The sequence below is a fragment of the Nesoenas mayeri genome (assembly GCF_963082525.1).
Source record: "Nesoenas mayeri genome assembly, chromosome: 14".
Classification (NCBI taxonomy): domain Eukaryota; kingdom Metazoa; phylum Chordata; class Aves; order Columbiformes; family Columbidae; genus Nesoenas; species Nesoenas mayeri.
In genome coordinates, this window is record NC_137556.1 from 461,564 (window position 1) to 479,547 (window position 17,984).

General features: G+C 55.1%; 1 protein-coding gene across 1 annotated transcript in view; it reads left to right on the top strand.

The window, feature by feature from the left end:
• Positions 1–7,630: 7,630 nt before the first annotated feature.
• The window catches only part of PPP2R2B (protein phosphatase 2 regulatory subunit Bbeta), a gene marked incomplete at both ends in the record, with an annotated part of 56,189 nt that continues 45,835 nt past the window's right edge, over positions 7,631–17,984 (top strand). The window contains one exon of the mRNA XM_080352930.1: positions 7,631–8,441. Coding sequence (XP_080209056.1) covers positions 8,363–8,441 — 79 coding nt within the window. The remainder of the gene's footprint in view (positions 8,442–17,984) is intronic.

The following is a 17,984-nucleotide window of genomic DNA, read 5'->3' on the forward strand; positions in this document are numbered from 1 at the left end:
GAGGACCTGGCTCATGTTTGCTGTATCATCCAACACACTACATTTTGTAGCTTCCATGATCTTATGACTGATTTAGAGATGATAAAGTATAGCTAATTGTAGTGAGGTCAATATCCAAAATAAAAGGACACAGTGACTTGGCCAGATAAAACCAGACAGGCAGTTTTGACTACTAAGGTCACGTGGAAGTGTAAAAGCTATATGAGAAGAAATTAAGTGTCAACCTTTTGATTTATACTGTTACATAAGTCTTTCATTTGGAAAATGAAAGAAAATCATACCTTTTTTTTTTTTTTTAATGGAAAGATGTCATGGCAAATCAAGGTGTAGTTACCATTCAGTTTCTTTAAAAGTTTGTTTGGATCTGAGCAAGAAAGGAAAACCTTCCGAGGTACGGTCCACTGCCGGCTGCAGCGGCTGCTGCTCCTCACCCTACGGGAGGTCAGGTCTGTCCACCAGCCGCCCCGGGGCTCCCCCAGCACCGAGCCCATCAGAGCCAGCACAAAGACACCATCCCTCCAAAGTGTTTTACAGCCTCCACCTCCACCCGCCAACACTGCTGCCGCGGTTCATACGGATCTCACCATGCCCAGCAAGGAGCAGGCGAGTTTGTGCTTCCCAAAAGGCCAAAAAAACCCAGTGCAAACTATTAAACTAAAATCTCCATTTCTCATATCAGAGAATTGAAACAAGATCCAACAATAAAACAAATGAAGCAGCAAATGTTTGCAATCCCTATCTGTGCCTCTGAAGGGAACAGATTGAGCCTTCAGTCTGAAACAAAGCCACAACAGCATCTTTTTTCAAGCCCCAAAACTTACACTTCCGAGGAAAAACGCACCTTCAGATGTAACGGCCATAAATCAGGCTGGGTGACTACAGAGCCTCCTCGGAAGAGGACCACTGCCTCAGAGGGGGTCACAGGTAATTTCTTTCCTCATCTCTTCATTGATTAAGAAGAACCCGCTCAGAGGCAGAGGTGCTGCTGTTCTGTTGAACAGCTGAAACTGGGCGGAAATGCAGCAGTACGTGACGTTACCCCATCATTTCTGTCCCAGAGAAACTAAAGCCCATTTTGAATTCTTCCATAACCACCGCTAAGTTCCGGGCGGACAGGAGCGGGTGTCGCGGGTGTCACCTCGAGCTCTGTCCCCGCTGGAGCCCTCGCTCCGGCAGCGCCGTGCGAACCCGCCCGGACCGCGCACCCGCGGCAGCCGGCGCTGCGGACCCCGACGCTGCGGCCGGCGGCATCACCGGCAGCGCCCGAGCGCGAGGCGGGTCAGCGCGGGGTGGTGCAGACCCCGCTCCGGGAGCGCAGCCGAAGCAGCACCTACCTCGGGAGGGGCGGGAACGCGGCCGAGCAGCCGCCGGCCCGGGCGGCGACAACTTGCGGGGCGGCGGCAACCTGCGGGGCGGCCGGAAGAGGCCGGCGTCGGCGGAGCCGCCGCAGCCGGAGGGTCCCGGAGGGGCCGGAGGAGCCGCCGGGCGTCCCGTGGGTCCCGCCCCGGGCGGAGTTTCCCCTCGCGGCGCGGGCGAAGGCGAAGCCGCACGCGTGGGGACCCGCGCGGTGGGTGTCGCCTCCCGCCCGCAGGAGCCTCAGCCGCGCTGCGGTGACACCTGCGGCCGGCGGAGGGACAGCCTGCTCTGATCTGCCGGCACAACGGAAAACCTTCTGCCGCTCCGAGATGTGCTGCCGAGCTGTTCCCTGCGCTGCTGGTCAGCCTGGGGTCTGCTCCTTAACGCAAGGGCCGCCACAGGTCTGAATTGCCTTTGCTAAGGGGAGGGTCGGGCTCGGCAGCTCCAGCCCCGACGCCCAGGTGCAGCCGGTCTCACAGCAAGAGTTAACTCTTCAGGAGGGGCCAGTCCCGCCGGGCACTGCCTGCAGCCCGGCCCCGCTCACGTTCCGTAACGCTGATCACCGCCCGCTCACACCTGCAGTAAAGCGACGTCCCTCTGAGCACAGCCCGAGCTGCTTTGCTCTTTGTAAGGTCGAGTCCCAGCGGACGTGCCACATCCTCTGTCTGAGCGCGTTCCGATTGGAAAGGATCTTGTCAAAAAGCAGACACCACGTTTCCATCCCGTTGTCCGTACCTTTGGGCACGGACTCTCCGGCTCTCGGGAGTGCTTGGAGCAGGCTCGGGCTCCCGGGGCTCCTGGGGAGAGCAGTCCTTGCTCCAGGACAGCTGGAAGTCAGAGGAATTAGCCCATTTCATTCTCTTTTACTATTTTATCTATTCAGCCAGCCATGTTTTTGTTTCGAGTACCAAACTAATTTCTAACAATGGCTTACAAAAATAGAGACATTTAGCCATACTTACAGTACATATTTCCCAGAACCCCTGAGCTCTAAAAGAAGTGAAATTATACTTAGCAGCCATATCTCAGCTGTTACTCTCTGGTGAACTTTATGTTATGTCTTTCGTGTGTCAGATGTTAATATCCACTGCTGGCATCTCTCGTGGTTAAAGTGGGCTCACTTTCACGTGGGTGCCCAAAGCTTCTACTGAATTAGAGGTATTTTCTACGCTTTGCGGGTGAGTGCTTGTTCAAAAGTGTAGGCATCGATGTACACATTTAATCGACTTTGAAACAAGGCCCGCAGTTCTGTCCTTGGCCACAGCGGGTCACTGCGGACCCGCACTGTCCCGCACTGTCCCCGCGCCGCCGCGGGCACGGAGCCCTGCTTGGGGTCACGGGGGGCCGGCGGCTCTCGCCTCCCCGTCCCCGCAGACCCTGCGGCCCCCGCAGCCCCCGCGGCCCCTGCAGCCCCCGCGGCACCCGCAGCCCCCGCGGCTCCTGCGGCCCCCGTAGCCCCCGCGGCCCCCGCGGCCCCCGCGGCCCCTGTGGCCCCTGCGGCCCGTCCCTGCTGCTGGCGGCCCGGGGGCGGCCCGGAGCATCCAGGGCTCCCCTCCAGCAGCTCTGTCCCCCCACAAGCACGGAGCGAGGTTTTTCTGGATGGGCGAATCTGCCCCTGGCTTTACCCCGTCGAATCCATATAGAAGCAAGGACTCATTTATTCCAGCTGAGGATCAAACTACTGTCTATTAATAAACAAACTGTCATCCTGCCCCAGGGGTCAAGCAAGAACATTCCTTGATATTCCTCTGATGGGCCCTTAAAAGTCATGAGAGATGAGATTTGCTTAAGAAAACTCACGATAGGAGACTTCTCCAAGGACACAGCTTCAAGTGTGACAGTGCACAAAAGGGTTGTTGTCTCCAGCAGATCACGTGAAACAGTGCCAACATCACACGTTGGCTCAAACAAAAGGCTTTGGAAAGCTCTAGGCAGAGATGCATAACCTAAACAATGAAAAGCCCTTTGAGGGTTTGGAGAGCTTTCTCAGTTTGTGTTTGACAGCTGTAATTGCTACCTTTATCCTCAAGATAGGGGCACATAGAAGTTAACTCTGTCTTATGGTCACACGGTGTGTAAACCGGTGGGCTGGGAAGTAGAAAGTGTTCCCAATCCCATTCCTTTTACCTGGTACATATCATAACCTGACACAGCGGGCAGTGTTCTCTGTGCGGTCCCCAAGCAGTCCGCAGCCACACTGACCACAAACTGGAAAGAAGACGTTGCTGTGGCGGTAGCAGTGGCTCTTTGTCCCTGTTTGAGCGCGGGGGATGACGGGGCATTAGTATTCTGATGGGCAGCCGTGGGCACGGCGCCTCCTGACTCGCAGCACTGCCAGCGATGAGCCAAGCGCGGGGACTGACTCCGGTGGCACCGTCTCCAGAGCAGCGCGGCCCTGGGGCGGCGGAGCGCACAGACGGGCCGTTCACAGCGCGGCTGCACGCGCTCCGAGCCCAGTGTCAGCTCTGCGCTGCGGGCGGAACGATGATAACAGGTCAGTAAATAGCTCCCTTCGTGCAGGGATGGCTGACATTGGTGCGCCAATTGTTCTGCATGTGTGTGTTTGTTTGAAAAAGGACAAGCTGTATACAAACGTGAGTGTATCTTATCTGCTTTCTGCATGTTTCCCTGGCAGGTTTTGGAGAGCTCATGCAGGATGTGCTGTGGTGCTTTAGTCAAGTGAAAGGAACTGCAGATATTGGGGTGACGGAAGGTAAGTTTATTTTCCCTCTTGTTGCTGTGATCAAAAAGAAGTTGTTTGTCATGTACATCTTGCCCAGTCAACATGCAGGGGCTTGTTCACGTGTTGTTGGAAACTGCTGGCAAAGCGCTAAGTCGCACTCTTCATTTCTGCCTTCGTTACGTACTGATGCATTTGAAAGAGATGAGTCTCTAAAATTAGCTATTGATCCAGAAAATTCACTTGAAGGCATTATGGCTTAATCATATCAATAGTCTTTGAAATAGATTTCCTTTTCATTTTCAGCTGTTATTTACAGGATTTTTCAGGGAATTACGAGACAGCCTTTCCCACTACAACATCCTTCACTGGAATCAGTTGGGTTCTGTTTCTGGGTAACATAAGTATAACTTGGTGCTCATTCTTGTATCTGGAGTTAAAATGAACAGCAATGGATATGGGGGGGGGCGGGGGCGGGATTGTTGCAGACAGCTGGGGATGCGGGAGCTTGGGACGCCCACTTCACACCCAGCAGCGTCCAGGGTGACCGGTGCTCCCCGGTCACTGGGGCACGTCTCTGTGCCAGCACATCTGTTGGGCATTTGGCCAACACGGAGACCGCAAAACACGGGCAGTTGAAATGAACACATTCCATTTTCCTGACTTTAAAGGTGAATTTTTTCATTCAGTTCCGTTCCTTCTACGATTGTTCTGGCTTAAACTTCTTACTGGGCATTTCCCTACACTTTCTTATTCTCATTTCGCACTTTCATTTTCCTTTCACTAATTGCATTGTCCATTCATCCATTAATTCCTTTCCATTTCACATTTATTCCCTACATATTCTGTATCCCTCAAGGATAACTGAAACCTTTACGGTATCCCTCTGAACCTGCCCTGTCCAGGCAGTGGTTTTGTGCCATAGTGAGCCCAACGAACAGTGATCAAATCCCGTCTTCATGTGTGCGGAGCAGGTCGGTTTGTGGTACTGCAGGGTCCTTCTGCATTTGCGTTAAAGTTGTGTCTTGTTTTGTCTGGAGTGCCAGAGGCCGTGAGCCGCGTTCCCAGGGATCGCCTGCAGATCGCATGACGGACAGGCCCCCACTCGGAACGCGGCACCGGGGATGCTGCTCACCAGGACCCGGCTGCACTGGCAGAACTGCGCCGTCCTGCCCCAAACCAGGATGCCCAGTTGCACTGGCAGAACCGCGCCGTCCTGCCTCAAACCAGGATGCCCAGTTGCACTGGCAGAACCGCGCCGTCCTGCCCCAAACCAGGATGCCCAGTTGCACTGGCAGAACCGCGCCATCCTGCCCCAAACCGGGATGCCCAGTTGCACTGGCAGAACCGCGCAGTCCTGCCTCAAACCAGGACGTCCCTATCATGTTCACGAAGTTCCTCATCTTCACATGCTGAAGAGCCTGCCTCCTTCAGCAGGGTGGATTGTCCTTCTGGCTTTCAAGTGATACTTAAAATGCTGCCAAGAATAATTCTGTGTTAATTCTCTGATAGTACTCTTGCCCTTTTCCATGCGTGCATAAAGCTGCATGAACAGAGATACACAGAAACTTTCTCCTCTTGTTCTTTCCTTGTTTATTGCTTTCCTTAACTTGGAATGTGGCATAGCAGTGTGTAGTACTTGTCCTGATGAAACCAGTGGTGCCACGGGTCCTTTAACCCGTGAATGAATGAGCTCTCTTGTGCATAGATGGGAGGCCCAGGACATCTTTCAGCTGCTCAAACAAACACTAGTTTCAGTGTTAGAAATAAAGTAGATGATGTTGCTGATCGCTGTTGTGGTGCCACAGTGTTTTGAATTATATTTCATTTCTATTAACAGGGAACAAGTTCTAGACATCTTGCTGTATTTTGATATATTGATAATTAGCAGTGTGGTGTAGCAAAGGGATTGTTGCAAATAGAAGAGGTGGGATTTCCTCTGGCGTTCCTGACCCCCACGGCCCGCAGTGCGGAAGTGCCGTGGCCATGGGGGCTGCCCCACGCCGGGGCGGCGCGGCGCTGGGCATCCCGCACCCGCGGGTACGGCCGGTGCTGTCAGCCTGGTCAGGCGACAGCAGACACACAGTACACAGCACACACCCGCGGCACATCGGCGACGCAGAGGAGGGCGAGGTGGTGCCTGGAACAGGACACGCTCCTCCCGTGGCTGCGGGAGGTGAGCAGTGTCTCCAGAGCTGTTCTCACACGGGCTGACCCGGGGTGGCCCTCGCCTTTTTAGTGGCATCCCAGCTCCGGATAGTGCAACTTGCTGCTTGGAAATTCACCTTCCTTTCCAGGTTTTGTTGTACCCTTATGAAAGTGATACCTGAGCCACTGTGATCATGACAGATAAGTAACTGCAGTTTTCGCATCTGTGATGTACTTCAACTATGCCTACTGCACCTACCTGCCCTCTGTCACTGCAGCTGGAGACGACAGCCATCACTTTCTGAAGTAAACCCGCATGCAGTTTCTGGGTGCAGTTCAGCAGCAGTGAAGAGACAGTTGTTTACCTTTCCAGGCTAGTATATTAAATAATCTGACGTGCGAGTTATACATGCACACATAAAGTGACTTTCCATGAAAAGTGCTTTATAAAATGTAGTCTCTTTATTTCATACCTTGTTTCCTGGGATGTACTTGAGATACATGATAGCACTGGATCTTCAGCCTTCACTTCTGTGTGTGCAGAGTGAACATCACCTCCGAGCAGGAAGGGTTCACATTGCTCACAACCCAGACCTGGCTTATTTTTCCCCCACATCCAGACGCAGTATTTTAAATAAAGATATTAAAATGAAACTAAAAGCTTCTCTCTTCACTGGCAGAGGTACAAATGTGCTTGTGCTGTCATCTCCCAAAGACAGTAGAATTGGAAAGGCTGTGGCCAGGTGAGGAAACCAAACAGCAAGCGGCCCCAGTGCTCCCCAAGGCAACCACAGCAGGCAAGAGCCACAAGTGCTTTGGTTTTGAACCAAAAACTCGTCAGTAGAGTAATTAAACAGCTGGAAAAAGGGGGTGTGAGCATCAGCAGCTGATCATATTGTTTCCTTTCAACCTGCCCTCTTGATACTGTGATATTTTCCATTATGTGCACCTGAGCAGGCTGCAGCAGGGCAAGTTTGGAGAGTGCTTAGCTGTGGGAGATTCCTTCCTTAAAAAGTGGGTTGTGATTGAAAAAGCATTAGAAATATTGACCTAGATCTGTTCTACTTCTCAAATATTGCAGGTTCAACGGGTATTGGTGAGTCTGAATTGAGAGCTCTGCCTCCAAAGCATCTGTAATATAGCAAACTGTGTTTTCATCCTGTGTGTTAATTTGCACACTGTGGTTTGTAAGAGCCTTTCTGGTGGTTTGGGTTTTGGTTACTCCTCGGTCTGAACACGCGCTGTGACCGCAGGAGGCCGAGCGTGGGGCTGCGGGGACACAGAGCCAGCGAGACCTCCGTGCGGAGCTGCGGGGACACAGAGCCAGCGAGACCTCCGTGCGGGGCTGCGGGGGCGCGGAGCCAGCGAGACCTCCGTGCGGGACCGCGGGGCTGCGGGGACATGGAGCCAGCGAGACCTCCGTGCGGGACCACGGGGGCGCGGAGCCAGCGAGACCTCCGTGCAGGACCGCGGGGCTGCGGGGACATGGAGCCAGCGAGACCTCCGTGCGGGACCGCGGGGCTGCGGCTCGCTGTGTGCCGGGAGAGCGACGGACTTGCCGAACACGCGTTACCCCAAGCGCTTTTCGGACCTGCTGGCTCGTTCCCGCTGCCCGGGCAGGGGAAGCGCCCTCGGGCTGCGCAGGGCTCCGCGCCGCTTCCGCGGGCACCGGCGCTGCCAAACCGCTGCGCAACGCCGCCGAGCCGGGCGGAACGGAGCCGGGCTGCGCCCCCAGGCCGGGCTGCATCCCCCAGCCGGGCTGCACCCCCCAGCAGGGCTGCACGCAGCCGCCCTCCCGGCGCCCCGGCCGGGCCCGTCCGCGGGGCTGAGGCTGCTGCGGCGCGGGGCTCCGCGCCTCCCTGCGCGCCCGCGGTGTGTGCGCGGGCAGGACGGGCTTGTCCGCGCTCCCGGCCCATGCGGCGGCCGGGCCGGAGCGCTGCGCTGCGCGGTGCCCCCGGGCCGGCAGCGGAGCATGGGCCCCGGCCGGCCGCCCCAGCCCCGCAGCGAGCCCCTCCGCCTCCGCCATGTAGGCTACCCGGGCACCGCCAGATCCTCATGGACTGAGGAGGGGTTCCGTTATTTTCTTCTTTATTATTATTTTTTTTTCTTTCACTTTTAAGCTTTGTATGGTTTTATTTTTGTGTGTGTTTCGTTATTTTTTAACTGCCGTTTCGGAAGATGAAATGCTTCTCGCGCTACCTGCCTTACCTCTTCAGACCGCCCAGCGCCATCCTCTCCGCCAGCTGCCACGCGGAAGGTACGCGGGATGTGCGCGGGGGCAGAGCCCCGCGGAGCCGGGCGCAGGGGGGAGCGGCCGCTGTTCGCTGTTTGTCGCGGGAGGAGGCTGGGAAGGCGGCCCGGTGGAGCTGCGGGTTGTGGTGATGGACAGAAGGGGAGGGCGCATTGGAGAAAGCGCCTCAGGCGGTGGACGTGATGTGATGAGCAGGCAACACGCTGATTTCTTTGCTGTGACCTGTTCTTGCTCATTGGCATCCAGAATTGCCAGTCCTCCTCACAGCAAGGCGTGTGGCTCAGGATGCAGCGTAGTCCCTGTGTTTTGGGAGTGTTTGAAATACTGGCTGCCTCGGGCGCACCAGCACAGCCCGTGGGGCGCTTGCACGTGGGTCAGTGCCGCGTGTTTGAATTCAGTCCGCTCAGCAGCACGTGGGAACACGCTTGTGTCCCTTTGACCTTAAAGGTGCACTTGTAGCTTGGCTGAATAGTAGCAGTTTGACAGAATTTTAGCCCCTAGTACTATCTTTTGGACCCTGATTGCTACTCCTGAACTGTAGCTGAAGAGGAATATTGCTGTAGAAGAGCATTTATGCACCTGTTACTTAAGATGTAGACCGGCTCTTTGGGTCTGCCTGTTCCCACTGGTGTGCGTTGGAAATGGATCTGATGTATCTTTTGACGTGGGATGTGTGCTGTGGGCTTGCTGTCATTTATTATTGGCTGGAGAAGGGTCAAACAGCAGAGGGATTGGGGCCTTAACAGGAGTGTGTGTGTTGGTGTTGGGGTTGCTGAGGACTCCAGTGGGGTGATGTGACAGCTCTGCTCTGGCCCTTTGGAGGCTCCAGTGGGGGTAGTGTGGCGCTGGGGATGTTTAATCACTGATGTTTGAGCTAATTTTAAAGCTTAGTTCAGAGGTGCCCTTAAGGTAGAGGGTTAGCTTTTTAGGGGTCTTAAACATGAAAGCTCAGCCAGAGGCACCTTAAAACTAAGCTCTGTACCTTAGGGGCACCTCTAGGCTGAGCTTTTGACCTTTGGAATATTTTTGAGTGATGCACGTAAAAATAATTATTTCCTTATACACTCCAGACAGTGGATTCTTCTCCGGGTGACCACAGAAAGTACGTTTGGGTTTTACCTCTTGTTGTATTTAGATCAGTAGAATAGGCCAATTAACTAAGTAAAGGAACGTCTGCTTGGGAAGTGTTTAAAATGCATCTTAAAGCTCCTTGTTGCAGAAGATAAGCGGTGGAACGGAGCAGCCGCGGGGACCCGCTGGTGGTTGCTGGCTGCTCTGGCTGCCCTTGGGCTCCACTCGACGTTTGCAGAGCAAACCCTGGGCTGGGTGCTGGAGGGATCTCGGTGTGGCCGGACCCCGCAGCCAGGAGCCCGGCATGAGCCTCAAATAGCCAATCTTCTGTTAGTTCTTTTTCGAAGACTTTGTTATTATGGCGCCACTTACACTTACCATTAGTCTGCCAGTTTTGTCCCAGCTGGGGTGGCAGGAGGATTTATTTTTGTGGTGAGTCATTCCTATGTCTTCGACCCCAGTTAATCAGGCGCTGGCAGTTGGGAACTTCACTGGAGTCCTGTATTACCCTGCAGTAAACCCCACATAAATTAAATATAGAGCAGCACTAATACTACAGAATGGTGTGTGCATCAGAGGTACAGTAACATTGTTAAGCATGCAAATACGGTTTGGTGTAACTAATAGTCCATAATTACATGAAGAGAGGCCATTAGTTTAAGGCTGATGGAGGAGAACACTGAGTTCAGATTGAGCTTTCTGCAATAATTGCATTTCCTGATTTAGCTGTTCTTGAATTTCTCAGTCTGAATGCCATATCAGCCCTTGCTTTTTAGGGAAGAACATCAGACTTGCTCTAATCTCAGTTCTTACATTAATCAGAACTTGCCCCATGTGCAGGAATCCAGCTGCCTCATCTGTTCTTTCCGTACAGCTTTTGAAGGCTCCGCCCGTTAAACCCGCGCTGAGGTGCGGGCTCTGCCGCAGACGTGGGACCAGCCGCGGCACGGACAGGGCGGCCGTGCCCGCTCGTTCTGCCGGTGCCGCCGTCTCGCGTGTTGCCGGGCCAGGGGGCCTGGGGACAGCGTGTGACACGGCCGGGCTGTGGGACCCTCACCGGGCGCTGCCGCTGCCCGCTTTGCCAGCAGAGCCCGCTGCCCGCGCCGCGTCCCGCCGGTAACGCCGGGAGCTCCCGCCCCCGCCCCCGCCGTGCCGCCGCTGCCGGGGGCGCAGCCCGTGCTGCCGGGGACGGGAACCCCCGCTCCGCCCGGCCCGCTCTCCGCGGCTCCGGGGCGGATGCGCTCCCGCCGGCCACCGGGCGGGGGCGGTGCCGGTCTTGCTGCTGGGGCCGGTACTGGGGCCGGTGTTGATGCTGGTGCCGGTACTGGTGCCGGTATTGATGCTGGTTCTGGGGCCGGTGCGCGCCTCGCGCCTAGGGGGGGCAGCGGTGGCCTCGCCGGGCGGGGACCCCCGAGCAGGGATCCCCGGGGCAGTCTCCGCTGGTGCCTTCAGAGCAGCCGGAGCGCCGCTGCCCCCGGGAGGAGAGGACGGCGCGGGGGCGAGCCCGCCGCTGGCAGCCGGCCGTGGGGTGCCCGGAACGGGGCGGGGAAGGGCTCCGGGCCGCAGCACCCGAGGGCTCCTCTCACGCTGACACGCGGTGCAGGGGCACTGGGCGCCGTGATCGCCGGGACACCGCCCGCGTGGGACGGGCGGGCTGGGCGCCGGGTGCCCGCTCCGCAGGGGCCCGGTGGGCGGCGCTGCCCGGCGGGGCTGCGTCCGGGGGCCGCGCTCCTGCCCCGCGTCCCTGCACCGCCGCCCCGCCGCATGGCCACAGCGCTGAAACGGCTTTCCTCTTCAATAGCAACGATTGGTGCCGGGGGGGATTTTATCAAAACCACTTCAATTGTAGATGTTCCATCCTATCATCAGATTTTGAAACTGATTTTTCTTCTCTCCCAGGTTTTGTTGGGAAGTTGTCCCCATCCCACTCTTTTGCTGATCAGCAATCCCAGCGCAGCCATCCAGTGCAAAGGTTTCCTGCAATTTTTCATGTAAAACCAGCACCAGCTAAAGAAAGAGCCGAATTTAGAGCAAATTTCCAAGGCTCTAGAGATATTTCTGTTATGTGACTGTATTCCACTCGCTACAGATGGGTTCAGCCGTAGCTTGCCAGAGTTCTTGTGTCATCTATTTTTAGTTAGTGCTTAAATCAGCACAAAGGTACCTTCTGTCATCCCTCCCACTCTGAAGAGACCTGATTGAGGTTGCAGGGTTGCACAGCTCGAAATGCTTTGGCGTGGGAGAGAGGGAGAGCAGCTGGCCGGGAGGCTGAGCAGCAGAGCAGATCTCAGTCTGTGGATGGCTCCAAGTGGGGTTATTTTAAGCACTTTTGGGGAAGGTAGGATGGTGAGTATGGTCAGGATGACCTACTGTGAGAAGAACCATAGAAGTTGTCTTTATTTATTGTCCCCGTCACAGGCAGCTTTGCCCACATGTCGATGGGGTTGCGGGGTCTGTCCTTGTGCCCGGTGCCCATGGCGAGGCCGCACGTTCCCCCGGCGCCGCGGACTGCGTTCGGCACTGACCACGCACGGCTCCGGGGCTCTCGTCAGCCCGGGGTGTGTTCGGCTGTCCTGGGCTGGCAGAGCGCATGGTGAATACCCAGCAGCTTCCCCACCTTTGCACGTTCTCTCCACTGAACCCCCCAGCAGTGTCACAAATTACTGCGCTGGCAGAGGTCGTGAAGGGCCACGAGTCCCCCCGGTGGACTCGAAGAAAACATTCACAAAAGCAGCAGTGTGAGGTTTAACATTTCTCCTCTCTGTAGGCAGCTTTGCTGAAGCAAGGTCGCCAAAATGTCTCAGCAACTCCTTCCATGTTTTAATGTTGTGGTGAAGCTGCTATACACAAGACCCTGTTCTTACCGTGAAAGCCTTGTGTTACACCAGTGACTATCTGACAGCAACCCGGCAAATTGTGTTTGATACTATACTAAAATCATTTTCTAATGTGGATTATAAAAGAAAAACAGGCTGTCGTAGGCTGATCTTGCTATATTTGGGAAATAAATGCACTATCAGCTTTGTAAAGCCATATGGTGGATTTATTCACAATCAGCAGTTCCTTTCAAATGCAAGTTCATGGCATTGAGTGGTGCATTTTCCAGGATACAGCTCAGCACTCTTTCCTTTTCCCAGGGTGTGATTTGGTCAGCTGGCCGTGGCCGTTCACCGCCTCTTGTCTGGGCAGCCTGTGCTCAGCAATATAATTAATCACTTACATAGCGAGTTCTTACAAACACCCGTGCACTTCACCATCAGCTTTTGGCCCTGCACACGTTTGTTTCTAGTGCTGCTGGCTGCCTGGTTTTTCCTCCTTCCCATGCAGTGTGTCATAGCGATGTGGCTTTTAGGGCTCGGGTTCCTCTGGAAAAGGGGCTTGTAAGCCCATGCCTGGAGCATGTGTCTGGGTGGCCACCAGACCCGCTCTCTTCCATTGCTTCTGGCACTTGCTCCTGCTCCATCAGATGTGGCCAGGGCCGGGGTCTGGGAGGCACCGGGGACACAGGGACATCGCGTGGTGCCTGTTGGGGCGGGACGGTCTCAGCCGAGGGAGGGGAAATGGTGAGAAAGCCACAGAGCGGTCGAGGGGATGGTAGGGCAGTGGTTCACCACCGCCATGCAGTTGTTTGGCAGTGTGATGGAGCCTGGTGTGGCTTCCCCTGGGGTGCAGAGACCCCCTGCAGTTTTCTTCCCTTGGATGCTCCTTCTCAGGGCGGCGGGGTGTCCGTGCACACACGCTCCTCCGTGCAACCATGCTCATCCGTGCACACACGCTCATCCGTGCACACACGCTCATCTGTGCAAACACGCAGACGCACGTGTGCGGTCCCTGTCAGTACAAGCTTGCATGCTGGTGGTATTTCTCTGTAATCTGGTTTCTTAGTAACCTGCCTGAATTGGAAATTTCACAAGAAAACCAATGCATTCAAAAGCAGGAGCTGATGAGAAGGCTTCCCTTTTATTTTTGCCTTAGTTCTGCCTTTAAATTCAATGTTTCTGAAATGAAAGAATAAGCAACTCACGAGCAGATGGCAACAAACCCACCATGCTAGCCCATGAAGAGAAGCCATTGGGGGTGTCTTTTGACGTGATGCCACGTAGTTAGATGTTATTCTGTTGAAAGAGGCTCATTGACCTGACTGTTTAACCTGCCGACACTTGGGCTTCTCTCCATCCACACTGTTAATCCAAAGTCACAGGTGACAGAATAATTGGAGAAGAAAACAAATAACCTGATTGATTAAAACCAGAGGCAGCGTAAGGGCAGAAGTGTTTGTTGCCTGGGGAAAACAGAGACAGTCATGGTCCCTGTCCGGTCCCTGTCCCCAGTGTCCCTTGTGTCCTGTCCCCTGGCACCACCGCGGCCATCGCTCCCGTGTGCCCCGCACGAGGCCCTGGCGTGCACCGGGGGGTCCGGTTACAATCTTCTGCTGCTTGGGCTGCCCCCACACCTTTATCTTCTCCTTTTTCTGCTGATTTTGTAATTTGTTAAGGGCAGTTGTCCTTGAGAGGAGAAGCACTGCCGGTCTGCTGTGCTTCCCATCACTCTCTTTGTTGTCTAAGCTTAAAAGCCATAAAATTCACACTGGTGAAATTTCATGAGTGTCAGACTGGGAAGAACTGGGAGAACGGTTCTGATAGGATGTCATGGCTGTGTTTTTCTGGCACAGGTTATTTGAGGTCAGGAGCGAGGGGAACATCGCAGTTGTACTCTTGACATTTTGTTCCATAGATCTGGGTTTCAGGGAAACGGAGCAGTGCAGCCCCCTGCGTTGTGCTGCAAGTTCTGTACGAGGGCGTGTGGACAGACCCGAAACAGACTCTGCAGGCTGCAGGACTGCGCCCGGCGCCGTCTGCTGCTGTGCCGGGTGAGGGCAGGCCGGGGAGCCGCAGCGAGGGCTGCGCTGGGGCCGAGACCTGGGACCGGGGGCTGCGGGGCTGCGGCGCGGGGGCTGCGGTGCAGGGGTTGCAGTGTGGGGGCTGCAGGGGCTGCAGTGCTGTGGTGCTGTAGGGGCTTCGGTGCTAGGATGCTGTAGGGGCTGCGGCGCTGTAGGGGCTGCAGTGCTGCAGCTGCAGGGGCTGCGCTCACATCCTGCCACAGCGGTCAGCTGTGCTGCACACACACAGTCGGGAGGGAGATGCTGATGTGTGTGAACTCAGGGCGGTCATGTCAATTATACTATTCAAATGTCTTCTTAAAATTAGCACCATCGCTTGTTTCAGGGCAGTAGTTGTGGTGAGGCTGCGTGCAAGCTGACACCCAGTTTTGCATATTTATTGCATGAAGAATGGGGCGTTCAGTGTCTCATGGCTGAGAACTGCACTGAATGTCCAGAGGACGCGCCGATGGATGGATGACGCTAATGCTGATGAGTCAATTACTCTTCATGCATGAATGTTTCTTCATTTAAATGTTCAGAAATCATTTAAAAACATGACAAGAATTAAATCAGTTTTGTTTATCAAATTGGATTAAAGTAACTGTGTTCCCACATGGATGGGGGCAGCTGGATTTCGTGTTACTTTGCCTGTTGTTCTGGCCTCATCTTGGTGGGGATAGTTGTATGGTTTAGGAAGCAATTTTTTGTAAAGGAGAATAACAAATCTCAATGGGCACATCATCGCTTTTCCCCGCAGACCTTGGTCTCGTGTCCGAGTCGCTGTTACACGGGGTTCGGGAGGAGGCGCTGGGGGGGCAGGTGCTGGTGTAACCGGGCAGGTGCTGGTGTAACCGGGCAGCGCCGGGTCTGGCCGGCCCGGCCTTTGAGGCTTCTTTCCCTCAGGCATTTTATAATCTGTTTAACATAACACAGTCGTTTGTCTTGTTTGCTGAATACTTAACAGATGGATTTGTGGTTTTCGTAATTGCTATATGAACATTAATAAGACGTGATATCTTTTATTAATTAACAGTTTTCCACATGTGTTTTTCTGAATGACATGAAGTAGATTATATGTAAATATTGGTGACATACAAATATTAGTTTTACAGCATTAGCGCTGGGAGAAGTCGTGCGAACTTTTAAGGCTCCCGATGGTGTCCTTTTATGTTCTCCCCTGAGCTGTACTTTGTCATCCCTCTCCAGGGTAGCGCCGTGCTGGGTTTATGTTCTGTTAAAGGTTGGTATCTCCTCAGCGTAAAGGGAGCACAGACCCAGCCGGTGTCCTAAGCCGTTCTCTATATTTATCCTGCCTACGTGCTGTTCTGCCATCCCATTTATATTCTTGTATGATGCTCACATCCCATCTTTCTGGAGGTTTCCAAAAGCGGGTGCAGCCGTTTCTGGGAGCTATTGCCATGAAACGGCCGAAGAGCAGAATGGAAACCGATTCCTGTTGTCCTGGGGCCAGCGAGGGGCTGGGACCGCGGGGCTGGTTTGCACGGGGAGACCTCCGTCACCCCAGCCCTTGTGCTGGGCTCCAAAAACAGGGGCTATTTCTGTTGTGTAATGGGGCAGCCCCTTCTGTCCCGCGGGGACGGGCGGGTCCCAGGCGCACACACGGGACGGGGCCCCAGCGCCGCGGGGCCCCGAGCTGACGTCGTACCAGAGGCACCTGGAGGTGCCGTGGAGGAGGAGGAGGAGGAGGCTGGAATCGGAATGCTGAATTTCAGGCGTTGCAGAGGAGGAAGGTGGTGGGGACGGGGCGGGAGGACGGGCTGTGCCGAGGGCCGTGCCGCAGGGCTGCAGGGCTGCAGGCGCTCCCGTTGCCACTCCAAGTCATGGAGAAGCAGCGTTACTGCTTGAATTTCGGACCACGTGCATGTAAGAAATGCTGAATGGGAAAAGCGTAGCACTCCCTGACCCTCTGTTAATGCTTAGATGCTTCCAACAGGAACACAAATAATGTAAGCTGAAAGGCTCCATTGTAAAGGGCTTCATTTTATAGGACGATGTAGTAAACAGGGGGTATCATCAGGTAATGGCGCTGTGTGAAGGCAGGTGAGACACGAGCGTGGCGCGGGGGTGCGGCTGCTGTCTCCTCGCGCTCCCGCCGGGTGTCCGGGCTCCGGCGCGGACGGGAGCGCCACGGGCGCCCGGTGCTGCGGCTGCCGGTGGGACCCGCGCCCCGCGCCACGGGCGCCGCTGGCTCACAGTGCGTCATGGTCACTGCTGGTGATTTTTCCCATACCAAAATAGTTTCACGTTTAGAACACGTTCCAGGCTAAACGGAGCGTGGCGCGGCTGGGTTTCAGGCTGGGCTCGCGGTGATGTTCGCTGCCAACAGCCTGAGCCCGTGCCAGGGCAGCCGGCAGGGACGTGGTGCCAGCTGCACCTGTGCTGGCTGCTGCTTCGGGACTGTCACTGAAAATCTACAAGCTCCTGCGAATGCCGGAACAGCCTGCGAGTAGCTCAGCGCCGGCAGGCTCTCTCGGCTGGCCGGCGTTCGATAGCGCAGCCAACAGCTGCTTTGCTTCGCCTTACCCCGTTGAGTGTCGTCCAGCACCCTGGTTCTGACACCGGGACGCCCTCCCGGTGGCCGGAACCTCAGCGGCCACGGGCGCAGCTCGGGATCGCGGCTCTGCCAGGCCGGCAGTTTCCTTCTCCTCAGGGAATTAACCCTGTCTGCCTCAGTAGCTGTTGTGCTTTCCATTTTACAAGGGTGGCCAAGCTGCATCCGGGTGTTCTCTCCTAGGTGACATTTGAGGACAAGCAGAATGATTTTTATAGAGTAATAATCCCAGCACCAGTTCGCAATGCTGTAGAACTTCTTGTGCTTGTGTTACAAGACACAGGCACCTGGTTAAATTTATACCACGATTTCATTACTTTTTGATGTAGTCCGTGTTCAAATTAAATTAAGGCAGCAGAGTAACTGCAGTTCAGGATATAAGATTCAGAATGACCCAGATGTGTTGGTGCCTCATATTGGCATCCATCCTTTCAAATAAAATCCACCTTTGGAGCCATAAAGAATTTGACATATTTAATGCTAATTTAACAGAAATATATGCTAAATAGTCATTCTCATGGCAGGACGCGTGGGGAGGTCCGGGACGCGTGGGGAGGTCCGGGGTGCGTGGGGAGGTCCGGGACGCTTGGGGAGGTCCGGGGTGCGTGGGGAGGTCCGGGGTGCGTGGGGAGGTCCGGGGTGCGTGGGGAGGTCCGGGGTGCGTGGGGAGGTCCGGGACGCTTGGGGAGGTCCGGGGTGCGTGGGGAGGTATCCGAGCGCTCAGTAGGAGACAAACGTGGCTTTTTTCTGCGCTCGAGCTGCTCCCGGTTTCTCCACTTCCAGCTCAGACGGTGCAGCCGACGGACAGGCCCTTTGCACGCTGGTGCTCGGTGGGTGTTCAGTAGCTTCCCAGGCTTTTCTTTTAATTGTTACTGTGATGTGCGATTGTCGTCTCTCCGGTGGAATTTATTTCTGCCTTTGCCTTGATTACTGAAACTTTTTGAGCAGGAGAGTGATGGATGAGAACTGGGTTTTGGCAGCTGGTCGACACAGACGTGCATGTTCACACAGATGTGCACGTCCA